Source organism: Taeniopygia guttata, chromosome 10 (genome assembly GCF_048771995.1).
Source record: "Taeniopygia guttata chromosome 10, bTaeGut7.mat, whole genome shotgun sequence".
In the NCBI taxonomy this organism is placed as follows: Eukaryota; Metazoa; Chordata; class Aves; order Passeriformes; family Estrildidae; genus Taeniopygia; species Taeniopygia guttata.
The window spans coordinates 10,547,605-10,568,269 of record NC_133035.1 but is presented as its reverse complement, the minus strand read 5'-3'; the positions used below and the strand labels follow the sequence as shown (position 1 = coordinate 10,568,269).

The following is a 20,665-nucleotide window of genomic DNA, read 5'->3' as shown; positions in this document are numbered from 1 at the left end:
ACAGGAATGGTGCAATGGTCTGAATCTGTTCCATTCCTGCATGGTCGCTGTGATATTCTTTAGTTATAGATGGATCTGCTTTCCCCGCTCCTGGCAATGATACCATGCTTTGTGTATCTTTGTGATGTTTTGGCAGTTGACAATCATACTACAACACACTAGAATCCTGAAAGGCAGAATGTCCAACATGCTTTTCTCTGGAAGGTTGAAATATGTGTTGATGCTCCCATGAATGAAAATGGTAAAACAGCTTTCCTCATAAGGTGAAATATTTTGATGTTATGAATTATAGAAGAATAGTCAGTGGTCATTGAATACCACCTGTAATTTAAACAGATTACAAAGTAAAACAAAGTTTATCAGGTATACAGCAACATCACTTTACTGTGTTCATAGGCACATGGTGTTTGTTCAGTACTGCACCATTTAAATTGAGTTTAAAACTTCTAGATCATGCTGTATGTCTGGAAAGAGTTTAAAACCATACAGAAAGACCAGGGAATGAAATCCTTTTTCTATACAAATCAGCATTCAAACCTTTTATGAACAAGGCCAAGATTCCACCCAGTGTGTTTTATTCTTTTCAATAAGCACTGGTTTGGACTGAGATTGCTTTGAAATCATTTGTCTTGATTCAGCTAAGCCATTTAATTTTCTGGGTTAAAAAATCATGGGATTTACATACATATCTGAAAAGTATTTGCTTTGTTTTGTGCAAAGTTACAGCATGAAATTTAACCAGATCTGTTGCCCAGCTATCTATTACTCTCCTCCAACAGTGATTTTTTTACAGGGGCCCTTCCAGTTTTGCTTTATTGCAGTATCTAAAAATTAACTACTTTTGGTGCCATCTAGTGACTTGCTGGGATTTATGTGAGGCTCAGCAGAGACAAACAAAATCCTAATCATATAACTTTGTTTCCATTTAAAATACAAATTTATATGTTCAGTGGTAGAGAAAGAAGCAGAACTGTTTAGTGCCTAATGCAGAAATCAGTGTGAGACAATTTTTTTCTGTAAAAGACTGGTTAAGTCACTTCTGGCTTCCTTTTTAAAGGCTCTGAATACCTAGAACTCTACAGCCTTTATGTAATTTGTATTTTAGCTTACTTATGTTAGAATAAAAATTACTGCTTCATTTAACTTAAATATATTGTATGTTGGTGCATATCTTCTTCAAGATGCTAAATGAATAGAAATTATTTTCCTCATGCTTTAATCCCAATATTCAGCATCCCCTGGACTTTATTATGAGGAGTTAGATAGAATTTACGAATAATATTCTAAAAGGCAACAACATTTTTTCTACTTCCTTTTTTAATAAATAATCCCCTGCAGAAATATGCCACATGCATTGTCACATCTCTTCCCCTTTCTTCAAGGGAGATGCTGTATTTCAGGCATGCCAACTACACTGGGGTTTTACAGGTCAAATGTTCCAAATGGCAACTGATCCTGTTAGGCCAGCAGGCATGGCTTTGCTGGAAAGGTCTATCCTGCTTCTAGCAAAGTTTTGATTCGAACAGCACTGGGAAAAATATTATGGGCAAACAGAAATGATTTTTTGAAAACAGTTTAGCTGCAGCAGCTCGAATTGTAATGGACATGGAACAGAAACAGGAAAAAAAATCCATCTCTTTAATGTACAAAAACTAATTCCAATACTTCTCCCACAGTTGGATATTTTCTTGATTATCTCTGGCTAAATTGATTAAAGATATGGACATCAAGCAGCTCTTAACTGCCAGGATATAGAATCTTTGGGCTTTATTGTTCTTTATTGTTCAACATAGGCATACTGGAGAACTGTAAGTAATTGAGAGGAAAACATACTTGGTAAATGATGGGGCAAATATAAATATCAGAAAGTCAGACTAGGAGCAAGTCCAGGAATACTTTTATAGCAGCATCACTTCCTTACACATAACATTTCTATAATGCCATCTGAGCAGTGCCCAGGAGCTGCTGGTGGCTCTGCAGCTGCAGACACCGCTGGCCCCACACCACGCTGAGGCTGAAGCAGGGGGAGCTCGGAGCGGTAGGGACAGGTCGGCTCCCTGTGGAACCGTGAGTGCTCTGCAGAACAGAAACGTCTTTAAACTGGAAACTCACTGTGACAGAGTGCAGGAGAGCACTCAGAGGCTGCTGCAAGAATAGAGAAAGAGAAAGAGATACAGGCAAAAGAATGATTCTCTAGAGGAAAGGCAAAGAAACAGAATCTAAGAAAGATAATTTATCAGGATGATCAAGAACTCTAGCAAAATGTTCTACACTAATGCTAGCAGGGATATATTTTGTAGGCATCTTTACCTACACAGTAAAGTAGTATGAAATTTTAGAATCATCTAAAGCAGAAAAGGGGAAAAGAAGCCTATCCTAAGGCACTTACAAGAGAATTTCTTATAAAGCATTATTGCAAGGCCCAGGACGTTAGTTCATAGTTCCATTAGTTTAATAGTGCTTAAAAGACTTCCCTGTTTCCACTTACATACCTGCCCTCCTTCACCCCACTGTGACCTCTTCCTAAAGACAGTCTTTTCCTGGCTCAATGTGTTTTTATAGTGTGTGCAGCTTTCCATCTGGGTAGCATATGTTTAAAAAACAGACAGGTGTATTTTGTTAGTCTCTTTACAATCGAGCATCTGCTAAAAGTACATTTTTAGAGATTGCATCATAGCTAACAGGAATGTAAAAGAAAAGATGTTTCCTTACTACCTTACTTTCCTTACTACCACTTCAGTATACTGTACAGGACTAATAATTTAAAGCAATTTAGAAAACTGTGATTCAATTCACAAAGTCTGGTATGTGGAACAATAACTTCAAAAGCTCTCACAGCTTAATGCACTCATTGTACAGTGCCTTTAGTGCCTTTTAGAACAGATTATCTGTGAAGGCTCTCTATTTCTTATGCAAAAAAAAAAAAAAAAAAAAAAGAATTTACAAAATAAGCTCCTGTTAAAAACATGTATTTTGTCAATTAGCAATCCCAAATTAGAGATTTATCAGTTATAACAGAACTAACAAATAGACAGGTTCTTATATTCATTTTCTTAATGGCTTAAAAATCTTCTTACTAACTTCAGTGACAACAGCTTGAACTGTGGTCATTGGTTCTATTTTTTTACCATGTCTTAGATACAACTGAAATGCAATTATTCCTTTTATACTTGAGTTTAAAGCCTGTTTAAAAAGTCATCTGAAGTCCAGCTTCCTTCCTCAAAAATATCTCAGCACATTATTTTATAATATATTTTGTCAGTGTCTGATCAGATCCTCAACTATTTTTTTAGCACTAACTAAAACTTGTAAAAAGTTATTTTTAATGGAATTAAGATGCCAACAGATGTTCAAAGTACTTTTGAATATTGATCAGATATTTGTCTAATATTTGTTCTGTAGCAAGGAGTTCCACATTGCATTTTCAAAGCTTTCTTCTACACTTTGTGACCCACATTCTGTTCTTTCCCACAGCACCCTATGTTGGGTACAACTGCAGTGAATCTTTATGCTCATTCCTCATTTACTCTTATCAAAGAAAAATGAACTATCTTCCCATAAAGAACTCTAATCAAACCCTACATCTACATATTCCTGAACATACAAAATCCAGTATTAAAGCAGAACTTAGATTTCCCCTGTTCAATTTACATACATCTTAGAGATAATTTCAAGCTGTAAACTGGAAGTACACCCTAAATGTTGGGGTTTCATTTAAGCCTGTTTTTAAACTTTACACTGAGATACATGCTGCTATTCAGTATTTCTAATATTACTTCCAGGCCTTCAACTACTAGCTTGGATGCTCTCTAAGTCCTAGAAAATACTCATCTATTGCCATATGTACATATAAACATGTGACCATACTGGTTGCTTTCCATTATTTGTCATTACTCAGCTTTAATTAGAAACAGTCTATATTATTAACTGGGAGTATTTTTTTCTCAAAAATAGACTTATTTCCTCCACTGAAATATAATAAAAATAAATTTAATAGAACTAAATCACATAATCTTCTATATAAGGACACAGTTCTTGCACTTCCATTAAGCTCAGCAGGAGTTCTTTTCTTGCATATGGAAGTGTCTGGTTCTGAAAAGAAAAATTGTACTAAGAGTAGCACCTAGCCAGGTGTTAAAGACACAACTGGTCAGAAGTGGAAAAAAGCACATATTTAGATGAAGGTTTCATTAGCGTTTGACATAAGCCATATGTTACCTTTGTAGCCAGCCGACACTCCATTACCCTAATATTGTAATGAGAAGTTGCTGCTTTATTCATTTCAACACAACTGTTAGCAATAACAAACGTTGCTCCACTTGGAAGTCTAACATCAGTTGCCCTCAGTGGACTGAACTCTATCAACTTGGCCTATTGAAAGAAAAATGAATGGTTAGTTTTAATTTACTACTAGCTAACAGTGCACTTAGTTCTATAAATCAAATGCAAATTTGCATGTTTTTTCTCTTGAAAATCCAGGCACAGTTAAGGAAAGAAAACTGACATGAAACAGCAAGAAAAGAGGTTTAACCTCATTGGTCAAGTTACACACACATTTCAAACCCTTCCCTGTAGCCGGATTTTAAAATGTTTCCATTAAGTCTTTTGACTTTTTAACAGAACCCCACCCGAACTATTTTTCTTGCCTGTTTAAGACAACAGTTTCACTTTGATCTGCAGAGAAGTACCAGGCCTGGCTGAAGCTAATGTGCATGCCACTAGAAACAAGGGGCTTTGCATTCCCTGCCCCTTCATCAATGTCCATCTCCCCCTCTGTCCTCTCGTTTTGCACTACATTGAGATCAGTACCTGAGGTACAGTATGGTACCAACATCTTAGGACTGATTTGAGGCAGTGATCATGGTACATACAAACAATCCAACCAAGAAACTAAATAAAACTATGTGTAAGAATGTAGTTACTGTTTCCTCCTTTCTGACATAAGAGACTGCCTTGCCTCACACATGCTTACACAAGCTGCGTAAGATGTTCCCAACATTTGTGACCTTTTCATGGAATAAGTTAGGCATCCATTAATTAAATAATTCAGGATGTAATGTAATCAAGAGATTAAATTCACATCTGGTTTTTCACTGGGATAAGTTGTAAATCATGTGCCCTGTTTTGGCTTCTTAGAATAGACTGTAACTGTGCAAGCAGGGACATCTTACTGGTTTTGGCATTGTTCACCCTCAGAGAGTCCCTTGAGCAGCTAGAGTGCTAAATAAACAATGACAAATCTGATTGTACATTATGTACAGCATATGTGTTACTCCCTGCCATTGAGATTCTGGACCCCATCACAGAATTCTATCTAGACAGACAGACTTGCTTACATTTAAATATACCCTTTAAGATCTGCTACATTAGACCAGAATGTACCACTAAGCTGGTCTAGTGTCCCAATTCTGACAGTAGCCATAAATGGCTATTTAGGTTGAATATAAAAATAGAACATATAGAAAGCAATCTTTTCTAGGGGTATGTTTTTCCAGATTCTCATAAGCAAAGGTTACGATGGCTATACTTACACTGAAAGAAACATCTGACTATTAAATAGCTACATATAGTTTAACACTCTCTTAGTGTATCCACAAAAGTATTTTTTGAATTCTTTTAAAACTTCTGCCTTCCACAATGTATGGTATTTCTCAATTTAACAATGAATGTTTTGGAAAAAAACCCAAACTTCCTTGTTTGTTTTTTACAAGCTGCTTGCTAATGTCATTGTGTCTCTATTAGTTCTTCAGTTATGAAAAACATTGAATCCTCCATTTACCTTCTCTTTACTTGTTTAGGGAATTTACAAACTTCAAAGTATCACCCTCAAAGCTTCTTCTTTTCCAAGATGAAAAGTTTTAAATTGTTCAGTCAATGCACATATTTTAAAAAATAACTTTGATAAACCTCAGTGTCCTTTACTGTACTTTTCTTGGTTTTTTAAGATGGGAGGCTAAAGCTGCGTTCAGCTGCAAGTACGCTGAAGCAAGGATATTTTCTGGTTTGTTCACAATTCTTTCCTCGTCCTTTCTAACATTTTCTTTGTCTTTTTGGTCACCACTGCTATATATCAGAAAAGCTTCCACTTAAAAAATCATCTCTGTGTATGGCAGGAAAATATGCTGCTTCCTTCTTTCATTATTCATGTTGCTGTGTTTTTACTACTAACAGTAAAAACATGAAGGAAAGGTGTAGAGTAGGTACAGGTGATGTGAAATTAAAAAAATGTGTGTCTCATGATGGCATTAAATGTTTGGTGTGATTCTAGGAAATAGGTTTTGTTTCTGTGTAAACCCATCCAAGACATGTCATTAAGGAACAAAAGCTGTAGAGATATAATCCCACAATCATAAGGAAAGTAAAGGTTGTTATGAAACACCACATTAATTCCAATAAAAGTATTTTGACAGGTCTGAGGTTTGAACAGTTGCACCTTCTGGGACAGCAGATGAACCTCACTGTAAATTCCACTGCAAGCACTCATGCATAACTTGGCAGGTCCTGTTTATCACAGCTAGTTCACCTTCTGTCACCACGTTTAAGACTGCTAAATGCCTTCTACATCAAAATCCAGCCACAGAATTGTCTGGAATTAGCAAAACTGGTGAAAAAAAAAGTCTCCATTGTCTTTGTAACTGAACCTGGCAAAACTTCCTAGAACTGTTTGGTTATAAGAAGTTTCAAGAAAGCATTTTTGTAATAATTATCCCATTTGCACTGAATACAAGGCATGCCGACCATTCAGATTTCATTATATGGGAAACATTCTAAGTTCAGCATGAATTGGCCAAATCATGGAACCTGGTGCTCTTCTAGAGTACATATTTTCCCACATCTTTTCCTTCCTCCTTGCCATTTCTGATTTTCTTCATCATATTCATTCAAACTTGTCATACTTGATTCTACCCAAGTTTGTAAGTTTAATTCCTGATTCATTTGTATACCAATGGTGCTTATACTGCTTATTAGGGTATTCCAGTTTCTAGTTTTGTCTTTCTTCTAGATACTAATGAAGGTATTTTTTTTGCTTACATAAATTAATATTACATTGTTAGTTTAGATTACAAAAGTACACATACAGTTCCTTCTTCTGCCAGAAAAGAGATTGACTGGTCCATTCCTCCACCTTCTGTGCCAATATAACGTTCGCTCTTGGTGCAAATTTCTGCGAGTTCCACCTGGAAAAATGTGAACCTTCAGCCACAGTTAGGGATGATACTTTTATTCTGTTTACATTTTAATTAGTGAGAAAACAAAGGAAACAATGTCAGAGTTCTGAAACTATTATCTCTTACAAGTCAAAGAACATAAGCTGCTATCAATCATGATGCCACATGGCCCCTTTTCCCTTTTGTTCTGAAGCAAAAAAGAACCAACTACTCAGCCTCCAGAGGACCCACCAAATGCTTTTCAGAGTATCCTTGTTTAGACACTTAACTCTTGAGCTGTCTTCCTCCCACCTTCCTTGTGCACTTCAAATCCTTCCATCCCACTAGCCAATGTTTTGTTGATTTAATTAGATTAATTAATCCACATGTGAATCTCAGCAAAAAAATTCAAGTTATTACTCCATATTATTTTAATGTACTGACTCCATAATCAGAAATTACTCCAAAACTGTTTCTCACTGCAGATATTTAAGTCAGTGATGCTTGTTGTGTGTCCTTGAGATACTGTACTCTGCTTATCTGAACTAATTTGTAACTATATGTGATATGCATTCCTTTGTGACATTTTAGGCATATCTTTGTGCATTCTAATACCTGCAGGTCAGAGGATAATATGGGAGGGTGGAATATCAATGTCATAACTGTCAAAAATAATAATTAACAGTAAAGCTTTCAGCTATCAGGCTAAGTCAAAACAAAAAGAAGAGAAGCCTTGGAAAATGGTCAAAGAACACAGAGTAGTCACAAAGAAGTGGGTTAAAAGGAAAGCATTTGTGTTCACCTATTATGACTTCTACCAGTTTGTTTTTCTAAGCACAAGGTAACCACAAGCAAGATGGGAAAAGAACTTTAGAAAAGCCACAGGCCGTTTTGCAGTGGCAAAGTCAGATTCAGATTCCACAGTAAGGATGTAGCATTACAGGACTGAAAAAAGCTAAGCAGCAAGACAGGGACACTAGCCAGCACACAGCTGTAAAAGGCAGCAGATAGAGGCAGTAAATCAGGACGCTGAGAGAGGTATGTGCAAGGGTGCCTGCTTGCTTGCTCGCTCAAGTCCTCTAATGGCCCCACTGACACAGCTGTAAAATTGGTGCTTAGATGAATGTAATCAGGCTGAACAGTTTGCAAGTGCACTAACAACCAATTTACTCAGCCCACAATGCAGTTATGGCCAATAAGCCTTAGGCTGATAAGTAGAAATTATCAAAAAAACATTAACAAAGTTACTCCAAAACTATGCAGAGTGGATCTCTTTGAATCAAACATGGTAAACGATCTCTCACAAGAAAAAGACCATTAACAAGAGCACATTGAAAGCACAATCATAAAAATATTCTCTTTTTTGGCACTGCCTTTCCTTTGTGTATTTTAAAGGTGAGTTGAAACAATGTTTATTTTATTTTTCTTGAGAACTATAGAAACTTCATGCCTTATGGTGCTCTTTCTTTTTAACAAAAACCATTTCCCAGGTTCATGAAAATTCATTTTTCCTCCCTCTCCCATGTTCACTCATGTCCCATTCCCAGTTTGAACCTCAGATCTCTTCATCCCATCAATGAAAGTTTAACATCTAGTTACCATATCTCCATGCTCCACTATGAGCTGAAAATAATTCTGAATGAAATGTTAATCAAGGCAATGATGCTTTTTCCCATTTAATGCTAAAATACTCAGCAATAGCTCTATAGAAAATAACCAGCCTCCACACACAAATCTCTAGATCCTCACTCCTTTCTACATATGAAGGTGTGCCTATATACAAATAACTGTTGCTGTGACGTGGGAATACCTGCATGTTTCAGCCAGTTCTGCTGAATCCGCCTTTTGTCTCTCTGAGAACACAGCAATACCACATCCCTAATTTTTGTTGCCACTGGCAGGAACTTTCAGACTGGAGCTTATGAGTATTACTCACTGTGTGAGAAGACCACGCTGGCAGACAAGCCATGCATACTCAAGTAAGTAGGAGCTGTGTCTGTGCAAACCTGGCCTGAAGTACAGCTCCTGAGGTACTCACAACATATATTCTGCTCTTGGGCACAGCTGCCTGAGCTATTACTTCATCTGCAACTGCCAGATAAAGCTTGGCAAAGTCAGAAATTAGGCATTTCACTCTTAACTTAGTCTGGCAGCATCTCTATCTCCACATACACATCAACTACCACTTGATTGCCTAAATTGTTTAGACTTTATGAGCCTAGGCTTATTAAATGTGTATCAGGAGAAGTCTTGCAGAGGAGGAATGTTAACAATTAGGCCAGTGCCACTCCCCTGTCCCTTTACAAGGTCTGGTGAACTGTGCCTGGTTGAGCGCCGGCCTCGCTGGGTCGCGGCTCTCCAGCTGTCCAGCTGCATATGCCGGGCAAGCAGCACTGCTCCAGCTTGAGCAACTTCTGTTTTGAAACTTAGCAAGGATTGGCAGGACCACCAAGTAGTAACTGGCAAGGGTTGCAAAGAACCCTCTCCACAAGACAGCCCAAGGCATCCCTGAAATATTATTTGGTTTCTAATTTAAACGGGCCCTTGCTGACACAGGCTGACTTTAATACTAGGATGAGAAGCATGTGAATGGAGAGGAAATTGTCATCTGTATGGAGAGCAGTTTCTACTTACTATTGAGACAAATGGGCAAATGTTTGCCTTTTTGCTAAAATGAGTGAAAGGGCAAAGTTTCATTGGAAACTAATGTGAAGACTAAACTGGAGAGCCTTGTGTACATATTTGATACTTGGAAAAGGATGGTCATATGACTGAAACAGTGAACTAAATTTCAGGAGGTCTGGGCTCAATTTCTAGCTCCACATTAAGTTTCTTGTGAGTCAGGGAAAGTCTCTTTTAATTCATCACGGCTCCATTTCCTCAGTAAAATGAGGAGTATCTTCCTCCTCTTTCTAATTAGTAATTGCTACTTGGGATTCTTGCATGATAATGCTATAAATATGTGTGACTTCATTACTAGAAAGTGAAAAAATCCCCATTTAACTACACCAGTTCTTAAGAGTTTAGGCTTCCATGGAAAATCTCTCTAAGGAAAAAAGTCTGTGAGAGCCATGTAATAAAAGGAAATAGCTTTTGCCTATCTTAGAGCAATGCTTGTTTCCATTCAACTTGCAACACCCAGAAGCTCTTTAGGGCAGGGGCTGTTTAGATCATCTGCTATTTATATCTTTTCAGTGTATATCTGATCTGTAAAAATACAGAGCTTCTCAGATCCCAGATTTCACTGCACAACTTGGCAACATCTCAAATGTCTGCCTGTACAACACCTGGGCACAGAACTTCCTTCTGGATGCACTGCAGTTCCTGCAGAGAAGTAACTCAGAGCATTCTCACAGTCACCTTTAGGGGAACTGCACCCAGGCTGCACCACAGCATCACCTGTCAGGCTGGTAGGTTAGAGGCGGCCTGACACTCCTTGGTAGACTTCCAGATAGAATTGTTATGTGCATAAAAGAAACAGTGTTAGCTTATTGAGTTCTGCACCAGTCCTAGAACAGGCTTTCTCACTGAACTCAGTGAAGGCAGGTATTTGTTCCTCATAAGGCACCATGAGAAATACAGAGAACGAATAAACCCCATCTACACAGAGACTCCACTTGCATCCCACACATTCTGATTCATATGACAGACCACTTTGAGCTAGCCACAAAACATAGTTTGTTCTATGCACTCAAGGTTCATTTAGCATGTTTTTCCATACCTAAAACAGTATTTCAAAAATACTAGTAAATCACAATTTAAATTTTCATAGAATTTTACACAGTTTACTTTAAAAGCATTCCTATAAGGCTGCTTTTATATTCAACTTAGAGACAGCATAGATATTTACAAGATTTGTTCAAAGTCATGTGAATCAGTCACAAAGCTAAAATGAGGATTAAAAAACCTCCCTATTTCCAACATTGTGGTATATTCTGTAAGGAATATAGTCTCATAGAAACAGTTACAGGGTAGATTTAAAATCTTATTAACATGATGGTAATGAGAAGTGAACAGAGAGATACTAAAATCACAGTTAAAATGGGTCTGAATAGTAACATTATGAATCTGCAAAAAAAATACTTAGATAAATTAAAAATTTCCTTAGCTCACGTGTTGTGAGGTCTACATATGTTACTGCCCTCTGAATTTTTGTATTATTGTTTCAGGAAGTTGTTCCAACAGGACTAACTAGACCAGGTAAACTGTACCATGCAGACAGTAAGTCCTAATCTACACTATTAAACAAACAAAATGATATATTAAAATAGTAATTCAGAAAGCTCAAACATCAGGAGATGTTTCCTTTGATCTCATCCCCCTGCAAAAAAAAACCCAAAGAACCCAACAACCTAGCCAAGAAGGGAAGTGCATATAATCACAGAGTATCCTGATGTGGAAGAAACCCCCCAAGGATCTTCAAGTCCCTCTCCTGGCCCTGCCCAGGACAAGCCCCAGAATCCCATCATGTGCCTGAGCATGTGGCCATAAGTAAGTAAGGGCCTGTCAGCTAGATAAAATTAATTAAAAGGCTTGAGTCAGAATAAAAATACAGACTATATGTAGATAAAAGCAACCTCTGGATCAAACCAATACCACTTCTAGTCCTGTTTCTTGTAACTGAAAGTGGGCTCTTAGTATGGACCAAAGACCAAGTAAAGATCTTATTTCCCCAGGACTTTATATTTTGATCGGGAGTTCCATAGGCTGAATGTCAGTTCTTCACCCTTAGGTACCAATAATAGATTTCTTACATGTGAATTTATCCAGACTCCCTTTTAACTCATGCATAACTTTAATATGTAGATCATCCAGGAACAAAGACCTCTACACCTTGTCAGGTGAAGAACTGTCTCCAATTGTTAATCATTAATGGGTACCTGATTAGCTTTATTTCATACCTGCTGGCTCTAAACACTTGAGGGAGTAACAAACAATGATTCCCACCCACTCCATCAATTACATTCATCATTTGATGGATCTCTGACCCTTCCTCCTTTAAGTGTTTTTTTCCAGAGTTCTAACATGCTTTTATGGTGGTCATTCTGTACCCTTAATTGTTCCATGTGGCTTTTTCCTAAATATTTTTTCAGTTTAATTATCTTGGTAGGAAAGGAGAAAGACAGACTTACAGCTTTTCTTAGACACCTTAGGGAAAATGTCACTGTATCAATTTTCAATTTTAATGTGACAAATGAGTCACATAAAATGTGTCTTAATTAGTGTTAACATAAGCACATTGTAATGCAACCTCAAGCAGTTCAGCACTACTATGCTGCCTCCTTCCCTGAGGTTGGAGTACCAGAGACAACAAGGAGGATTATGTGACCACATCTGCCCTCCTGTGCAAAGTCCCTTTGTTTAAACCTGGCAGTGACACAGCTGAAGCAAACCCTTCCCTTCTGCTGACTGTAGGGAGTCAGTGCGTGGGGTAGCTGGGATGGAAAATGAAAATACTGCAGTTATTCTAGCAGTACCCCGAGCTGCTTCACACGCTGGCTCTGTTCAGCCTCTGAACATGGGGGAGGGATGAGAGTAACATGGCAGCAGCAGTAGCTGGCAGGTGAGTAAAACCTTCAAGTCTCCCTGGTGATCTGTCAAGAAACACTAAATACTGCAGCTTTTGAATGCCAGACCAAATATCATCCATGCAAACACTGCTTTTATAGCTGTTGGCAAGTACACATGCCAGGTTGGCTGTGCTTCCATCGGAGATGTTTAGAGTCAATGAGTTTCATGATATATTAACATTAACATAGGGTTTTTTGCTGTTTATCCAACAAAAAAAGGTTACAACATAATAAAATAGAATATCCATAATTAAAACAATATAATACCACATCACTAGGAGAAGAATCTCAGTACATACAATTCACTAACAAATAATTAAGCCTTAAGAAATTTATGTAAATTAATTACTTAAGGAAGCTGCTCTCAGGTTTTAGACCATGTGAGTTAGAGCACTAGGAAATATCTAAAACTAACAGTTTTCAAAATGTATTTTGTTAGGCTGTTCATTTGCGAAGCTTAATTCTAAAGTCTGTCCAGAATGTATCCCACTGCAGAAGGTAACACTCGTTTGTTTAGCAGGCAACTGCCCCCCTGTGCAGACCTAGGCTAGTTTTTGATCTAAGACTCTGTTAACTACCCCTGCTTTTTGTTTGAAACAATTTAAGGTTCTCCCTGATAAGGAGCAAGTCAGTCTTGGGTTACGAAGAAAGAAATTACTACCACTTAAATCCGTTTTATCTTTGAGGCACAAGATTTCCTATCCAGCATGCAGAAAGTCTAATCTGGGAAATCATATCAGTGGAGATATAATTTAGTCTGACAAAGAAAGGTTGTGATTTTTTATTATTAGTTGCCTTATGTGTAGTTACTCTAGATGGAGAGATTTCTTGTAATAAGAAGTCATCAGTAGCTCTGCATCATGTTACCTTGTTTTGGATTTTTAATGGAAAAAGTGAGTTTTCAGTAAAATGATACTTTTCACTAAAATGTGCTTTTCTCTGCTTGTATTTCAATATGAAACACTTCAAATTCAGGTTTAGATTTACAGCTGAGTCTTTTTGGTCTTTCAAGTCAAAGAACTAATAAATTATAACCCACCCCATACAGCTCACTTGATTCTCTGTTGCCCCATCATTTATTTTACTTTCTATCAGTTTGATGTTAGTGATAATGAGCATGGAGACCTAAATGCAGAAAGGTATTTAGATATCCTAGGAATAATGACAGTGAACAGATGATCACTTAATTATAACAAAAAAAATACCAAAAATAAAAAACTAAAGAATTATCTGAGTGAGAACAGATAAGGGAGTTTCACCTTTAGTAGTCCTCTTGCTCATAAAGAGGCCAAAGGCCAACTTTTCTGATTTTGACTCATGCAATAATGGGTCTGGACAGTGTGTAAACTGTGACAGAATTTGTCCCTATATAACTGTCACTGTTAATATGTTCCAAATCAGTGATCAATCCCTTTCAATCTCCCACAGCCCTTCAAAGAAGTAAACTTGTGTAAGAGTAAACCCCTTAAAAGAGTAAGATAATTAGTGAGTAGGAGACAGGCAAATATTTGTTAGTAAAACAGAATTAGTGTTGCTTAGTATTTTTTTGGAACAGCTCACCCTACATTACACAGAAATTTGATATACACAAATCCAGAATGACAGCAGCCAAAATAAAGCAATCTTCTCCATAAAATGATAGTATTAAATTACATCTGCCTTAGTGGTTTAATGTAGTTCATTTTGGCCCAAGTTAAGTGGGCTAGATTTTCTATATCCCACAGTGTAGTAGTAATGGTAACTAATCTTTAAAAAAAAAAAAATCTTAGTTTTCTTCTTGTTTTAAATTTTATTTTTCGTGAATTGAAGCTCTATGAAGAAAAGTAATTTGTTAATGTAAGTTATTTTTAGCACTATCATTTTTAGTGCTCCAGAATTCTTGTCATCATGCAAATTTAAGTAACCGGAGTATTTAAATATCAATTCAGTCAAAAGTGCTGTGCATATATTTACCTCCTCTATGGAAATAGAGTAATGGTCCCCCAATGAACATTCCTTAACATTTCAGCAAGTTAATCTGAAAAGTCAGACTCAGTCTGCTGCTTTCCTTTACATCAAATAATGTTGGTAATTTAATGGCAAATGTAGTGTAGATTTTCTATGAAATTCTATGAAGTTTGGTTCACAATACACAAGACTGAAAATGCAGAAGAAAAATTTACAGATAAAGATGAGTGTTTTACAGTAAGAAGGAAACATTCTCCATCATATATTTTGACTCTAGTTAGACTGTAATTTTTTTTGCAATCAGTGCATATTTTATATATATGTATATAGGTATAAAAATTACTTCTGAAATAGAAGGTACTATGTTTCATTTAGTAAGGTATAAAATGATACTTAAATTTGTGAGGTTATTTTTACCACCAGGAATCCCTTTATTTTTAATATCTAATCTTGACCAGGAATAGGTTGCTGAAAGTTACCATCTGCTTCCAGTTTGCACATAAAATCCCAATTAGCTGAACTTCATATATGTTTTGCAAGGTAATTATGCTTACTTTTTTCCAGAATGGGAATATATTTGTCAGATAGTATCTGGATGTCCTCATAAGCACAGCAATCTTAGCCTGACTTTGTCTGCCCCCTAACATGCTCAAATAGAAGGTTATCAATTAGGTTGATGAGAGATTATGGCCTTTGATTACCACTGCTCTAAAGTACCCTGTTTCCCCTTGATTACAAACACACAGTCAAGCTTAACAAGAACCCTGTTTTTCAATTCCACAGGGAGAAAGGAACTTTAGCATTTCTCTGTATTAGCAGTACTTTAAAATACAGTATCTATGTACCATTTTTTGTGTAAACAATTTGGTTTCTCATATAATTAACCTGAGCATGCATCTATCAAAGATTTTTGATCGATCAATAAAATAAATTATAAAAATAAATATTTTTAAAATAAAATAAATTATAATCCAATCCTAAGGAATATTATCAACACAAGTTACTAATTTCAGTCACACTACTAGTATGGATACTCACAGGTTTTCTTGCCAGACAGCTATGGATTAGAAGTGGTAAAGGGCTCAACTCAATCACTTTCCTTATTATACAGAAGCTTCAGAAACCAAGTACAAAGGATTCCAGATGCTCTGTCTATTCTCCCACTGAAACCAGTGACAGTAGCAGGTACAGTAACTGTTGAAATACTGTTTAAAAATGTTTAACACACTCAGATTCATCTGAGCCATAGTTTGGGAAAAGTGAAACCAATGGACACAGGTTAGGTTTAAGTCCTTTATTTACTGTCTGACTTAGCCTTTTCTCAATCTAGATAAAGCCAAATATGATTCTGCTTCCCCTGCTCAACATTTCACATTAAATTAGATAAACTCTATTCAATTTTGATCTCTTCTTCCCAATAAGTATGTGCACAGATACCCAGCCTTGATGTAACAGAAAAAATGTTAAGGTGGCTGAACAGACCTTACTTTCACAAGATCTAACATTTGGACAACAACATTATCATCACATCTTTGAAGTAAATCTAGTTACTCAGTCCTAAGTGATTTTCTGTACTCAGTAATTTCTACCACAAAACACAAAGCTGGGACAGTTTAGAGCGTTATTGTGTTTCCTTTACAAAAAGCATCCTCTCCTGATCAAAAGTTATACAAAAGGTTGATTTCATAACAGTGAAATAAAAATCACTTTAAAATCAAGAACTACTACTACTACTGAGCTTTGCTGCTCTTTGAGTGATGCCAACACAGCCTTAGACTGGTATCCTGTTTGGAGGAGAAAAATGGATTATTTTTAAAGATTGCATTCTACATTTTCCATCTTGTTATTTGAATACTATTGCACTGCTGCAACTGGTTAGCACTGCACATCTGGCTGAATTGTCTTGAACTGGTATTTTCCCTAACTATTGTGTATGTGTATGACGGTTTTTTTTTAAAAACAAATATTGTATGCATGCTGAAACAATGCCCTGTTGCAGACTGCTATACACAATTAGTGAGGGCATATTTTTTTCTGATTTTGTTTTCAATGGCAAAAAAGTGCTATTTTTAAAGTTAGCCACCATGAAATTCTAGCTTTTACAATGTTTTTTAATTTTGTGGGGTTTGGGCTCTTAATCTCATAGGCCCCAGCCTCACACTGGAAGTGTTATCTCATAAAAGCTCTAAATTTCAATGACTTTTACTCTACAGCAACTATTTTAAACTTACATTTATCAGGAAAAAGAGCATATAACTAAAATATTCTCATAAAAATAGTTTCACAGAAACAAAACAGATAAATGTTCCATTCAGTAAAAGGTCATTTTTTTCATAACTTTGGCTACAGAAGCCCTACAATTCAGCCAAATTTGATTCCTAAGCCAAAAGTTTCCTGTCTTCCTGCTACAAACCATCATACTAAGATTTTGCAAAGTCCATCAGACTCGTGAGGGGCAAAAAGTCAATCTTTTCTCATAAACTTACCATCATAACCAAATATTGTTACTTATAAATACTACAATTTACAACTTCCACAGCTATAAAGCATTTGGGAAAAAAAAAGATGGATGGGAGGGGTAAAGTGATATTTCTTATTTAAAATAAACAAACACATAAATATCCAGAGCCTGAAAAATGCATGGTCCTGGTTAGCTTTCTAGTAGAAAGGATCTGGAAAGCTCCTTCTTGTGCTCAGCTAAGAATTTCCCTGCCATGGGGGAGCTCCCTGCTGACACAGAGCCAGCAGGACTGGATCCTGCACAGATCCCATTTGACACCAGCACAGGATGCATTAGGAGCTGGCAAGAAGTGGCCAGAGCACGTTTTATACTTCTGAGGACTCACATGCCTAAATTGCTCTAATTTATACTCAGACTAGCCCTGCCTTTTACTAGGCAGCTCTGCAAGACTAAGCATAAATCCAGTGCAACAGAGACTCTGGATTTAGCTACATATAAGAAGTCTCTAATGCTAAATCATAAATTAGCAAAAAACACTGAATGAGTTTTTACTGTCCTGTAAGATCTGGAGAAACTTAAAGCCTGGACAAAAGCAATCAGTCTTCAGAGCAGTCACCCTCTCTCCTGACCATGAAAACCAGGTGCCTTGGTCTATGCAAGCCTACAAAATCTTGGATATGTTCTTAACTGCTCCTATGGTGGCTATTGAGAAGTCTCATCTGTACATTAATTGCTCATTTTTCATCGCAAGTGCAAAATATCTGGCTGCAGACAGCAGGGTTTCCTGACAAAAATGTGCAATTGTGTCTCTTGTGTTTGTCCAACTGTATTTCAGACACAAGCTTAACTTTCAGCACATTTTTCAACTAGCAAAAAGAGGATTGAACAGGACACACGAGGAGAAGAAAAGACATTCAGTGGAGTCTCTGTCTTTCTACTGTTCTTCCATAATTTTCTATGAAAATGACAGGAGTCTTGCACCTTTTTTTACCACAAGTCTGGCATAATGCCGGGTGGTACTCCCAAGCCACGTGTAAGTTCAGCTCATGATACACACTGTATCATTTGTTCTCTGAAGGACACTGTGGAGAATTGGCATAATGAAAACCTGGCTTCTGGTTTTCCAGATACTGATTTTTACTACCTAGTAAAATTTGGGCTTTCTGACCTCTGTCAGTTTTATGCTTGTGCAGATACCCAAATTGTGAACACGTGCACTCCAGTGATTTTGATCAGTTGTTCCCAAGCTTCACTCTTGAGATGACCCCCATCAGAGACAGTGCTGACCTGTGGTAGGACCATCTATGCAAAACCAGAAGCTTCTTGTCAGGCCAGGTACACATTCAGTCACCTCCAACCCTTTAACTGCAGTCCCATTCATCCAAGAAGGATCCTCAATTCCATGTTTTTATCTACCACTGCTCTACACGTCTCACCTCCCAAACCAGAGCCTCTCTTACGGTGTGTGATCCTTTGATCACACACCAACCAACACCAGTCAAGGTGACAGTAACTGTAGCCACATCCTCCTACATGAAAAGCTTCCCTGCCTCTCCAACCCAGCTCCTTTCTGCCTGATGCTCCTGAAGCCCACCCTGGGAGCAATGTGGGATTGTGCACTCGCTGCTGAGAGCATTCCTGCAACTGCAGCCTCATAGAGAAGTAAATCCCAACAGATCAGCAAAAACTTCTGTGTGGATCTTTTCACCTCATGGCTCAGAGAAGTTCTTGTTACAAGCAGAGTTAACAGCTGCCATCATCATGTGCCACTTTCAGTTGGCTTTGTACCACAATTTGGGAATGTCTGTCTTAGACAATAGGCACAAATATGTGTAACAGTCACATTTAGATCTGTTCTTTTCTCTTCTTGACAATGTTCTAATTTAAGATCCTAGTTTCACTTAACCAGACATTTTTAATGGAGAGAACTTCATTCCCATATGGCACCTTCAAGGACCATGACTCCTCCAGAAATCTGTATTACACAAGCCAAACAGTGCTAACAGTTGTACTGCTAACAGGTCACATACTTGGGGTTTGTTTTTAGACTAATGTTTGTTTAAAAGTGAGGAATACATTTTGGATTGTAAATATGTGTTCCAAAAAAACTGTGAAGAGAATAAGGAGAGTCAGATGGAAGAATTTTACCTCTGCTTTGTGCTGATTACATAATTTGTCAAGAAATTGTTCCACAGGCCTCCAACAGATGCTCTGTTGTTAAAGCCATGAAAAGTCATTCAGGGAGAGAGTAAAGGCCTCGGGGGTGTGGTCCACATGCTTCAGCACATATATCCTCAGCCCTGGCCTGCAGATAGCACATCTGGTCCAGGCATGGACCTGATGGTTGGCCAAAATACAGGCTGAGAATAATGCTCCTTTTTTCAGCTTTAATGTAAGCCTGTCTTCTTGCCAAATTCAAATCCTGCCAAAATTTGGCCAAAGATGTTTGCTCAATTGTGCAATATCTTTAGTTTATATCCAACAACTCTTTGCAAAAACAATTGTATCGTGTTTTTAATGTTTACAGGCATTAACAATATTTAATTTTAAGTAGAATTTTACTGCTGACACTCTTGTGTTTTACAGTAAATTACCTTAGAGAGGGTTTTTCCATTAGCTCTGAGTGTCACGAGTCCTGCACAGCACACCAAAGCACTGGAGCTAGAGAGACCAGAACTTGGAGGGATGGATCCATCTAGCAGACAATTCATTCCAGTTGGGTTATTGAGACCAAAATGTTCCTAACAATGAAAAAATAAACAATCTCAGTTTCAAGTACAGACAGGCTCAGGCTTGCAATTATCTGATACTTAGAAAGAGAATCCTTCTGCTGAGTTGCTGGAAGCAAGGACCTGCTTCTGGTATCTCCAAAATAAAGCAAAAGCAAAATTTTAATTCTATTCCTTTAGAACAAAGCCAGTGGTGGGGCTTCAGCCAAAGGTATGTCTGCAATTGCTGTACATAAACATATAACTACCCCAAGCAGAACTCAGGATGGGCTGCATGCCCAAGAATTTACCAAGCTTCGTGGGTGGGTTTTGCAGCAACCGGCTCTGCTTTGAGCTGCTGTGGTGACAGTGAGAAGTTACCACTCCTTTTATACCCTACTTTTGTCCTTTTCTCGACAGCTCTTCATTTTAGGCACCACAAAAAGCTCAAGGTCCACTTTGTGTTTCACTGCCAATGCTGGCACGTGGTATTAGGGAGCCACATGACGCTGAGGGGGAACCAGTAGCCATGCAGCTGTTTTCAAAGCAGATACTTGTGTCCTGGAGCACCCACAGACTGACACTGGGAAAACCACAATGGTACTTTAGGAACTCTGGGCTTTAGGGTAACAAAGACACACCTACCACTGGGGATGCTCTCTGGCACGCTGTTTTTTGAAGGAAGTTTAAAATATTCTAACATACATATATTATAACATACATGATAGATACAACAGATAATACATTTAATCCAGAAATCATAAATCCTCATGTATATACTCTTTTAAATATTCTTTAGTTGGTTTGTCTTTATATTAACTTTTATATAAA

At 37.4% G+C, this 20,665-nt stretch overlaps 2 protein-coding genes across 4 annotated transcripts in view; one reads left to right on the top strand and one right to left on the bottom strand.

Annotated features, from left to right (window-relative positions):
* COPS2 (COP9 signalosome subunit 2) overlaps window positions 1-20,665 on the top strand; it is a 139,918-nt gene that overhangs the window by 85,478 nt on the left and 33,775 nt on the right. The window lies entirely within an intron of this gene.
* The window catches only part of GALK2 (galactokinase 2), a 46,605-nt gene that overhangs the window by 15,479 nt on the left and 10,461 nt on the right, over window positions 1-20,665 (bottom strand). Inside the window, exons 5-8 of one of the 3 annotated variants that reach the window (XM_030281221.4) lie at window positions 19,721-19,867; window positions 7,080-7,178; window positions 4,219-4,371; window positions 2,493-2,579 (exon numbers count right to left, since the gene is read on the bottom strand). In XM_030281221.4, the coding sequence (XP_030137081.3) occupies window positions 2,493-2,579; window positions 4,219-4,371; window positions 7,080-7,178; window positions 19,721-19,867 (486 nt within the window). The remainder of the gene's footprint in view (window positions 1-2,492; window positions 2,580-4,218; window positions 4,372-7,079; window positions 7,179-19,720; window positions 19,868-20,665) is intronic. The other 2 variants (XM_002198585.7, XM_030281222.4) reach the window with 2 other exon arrangements.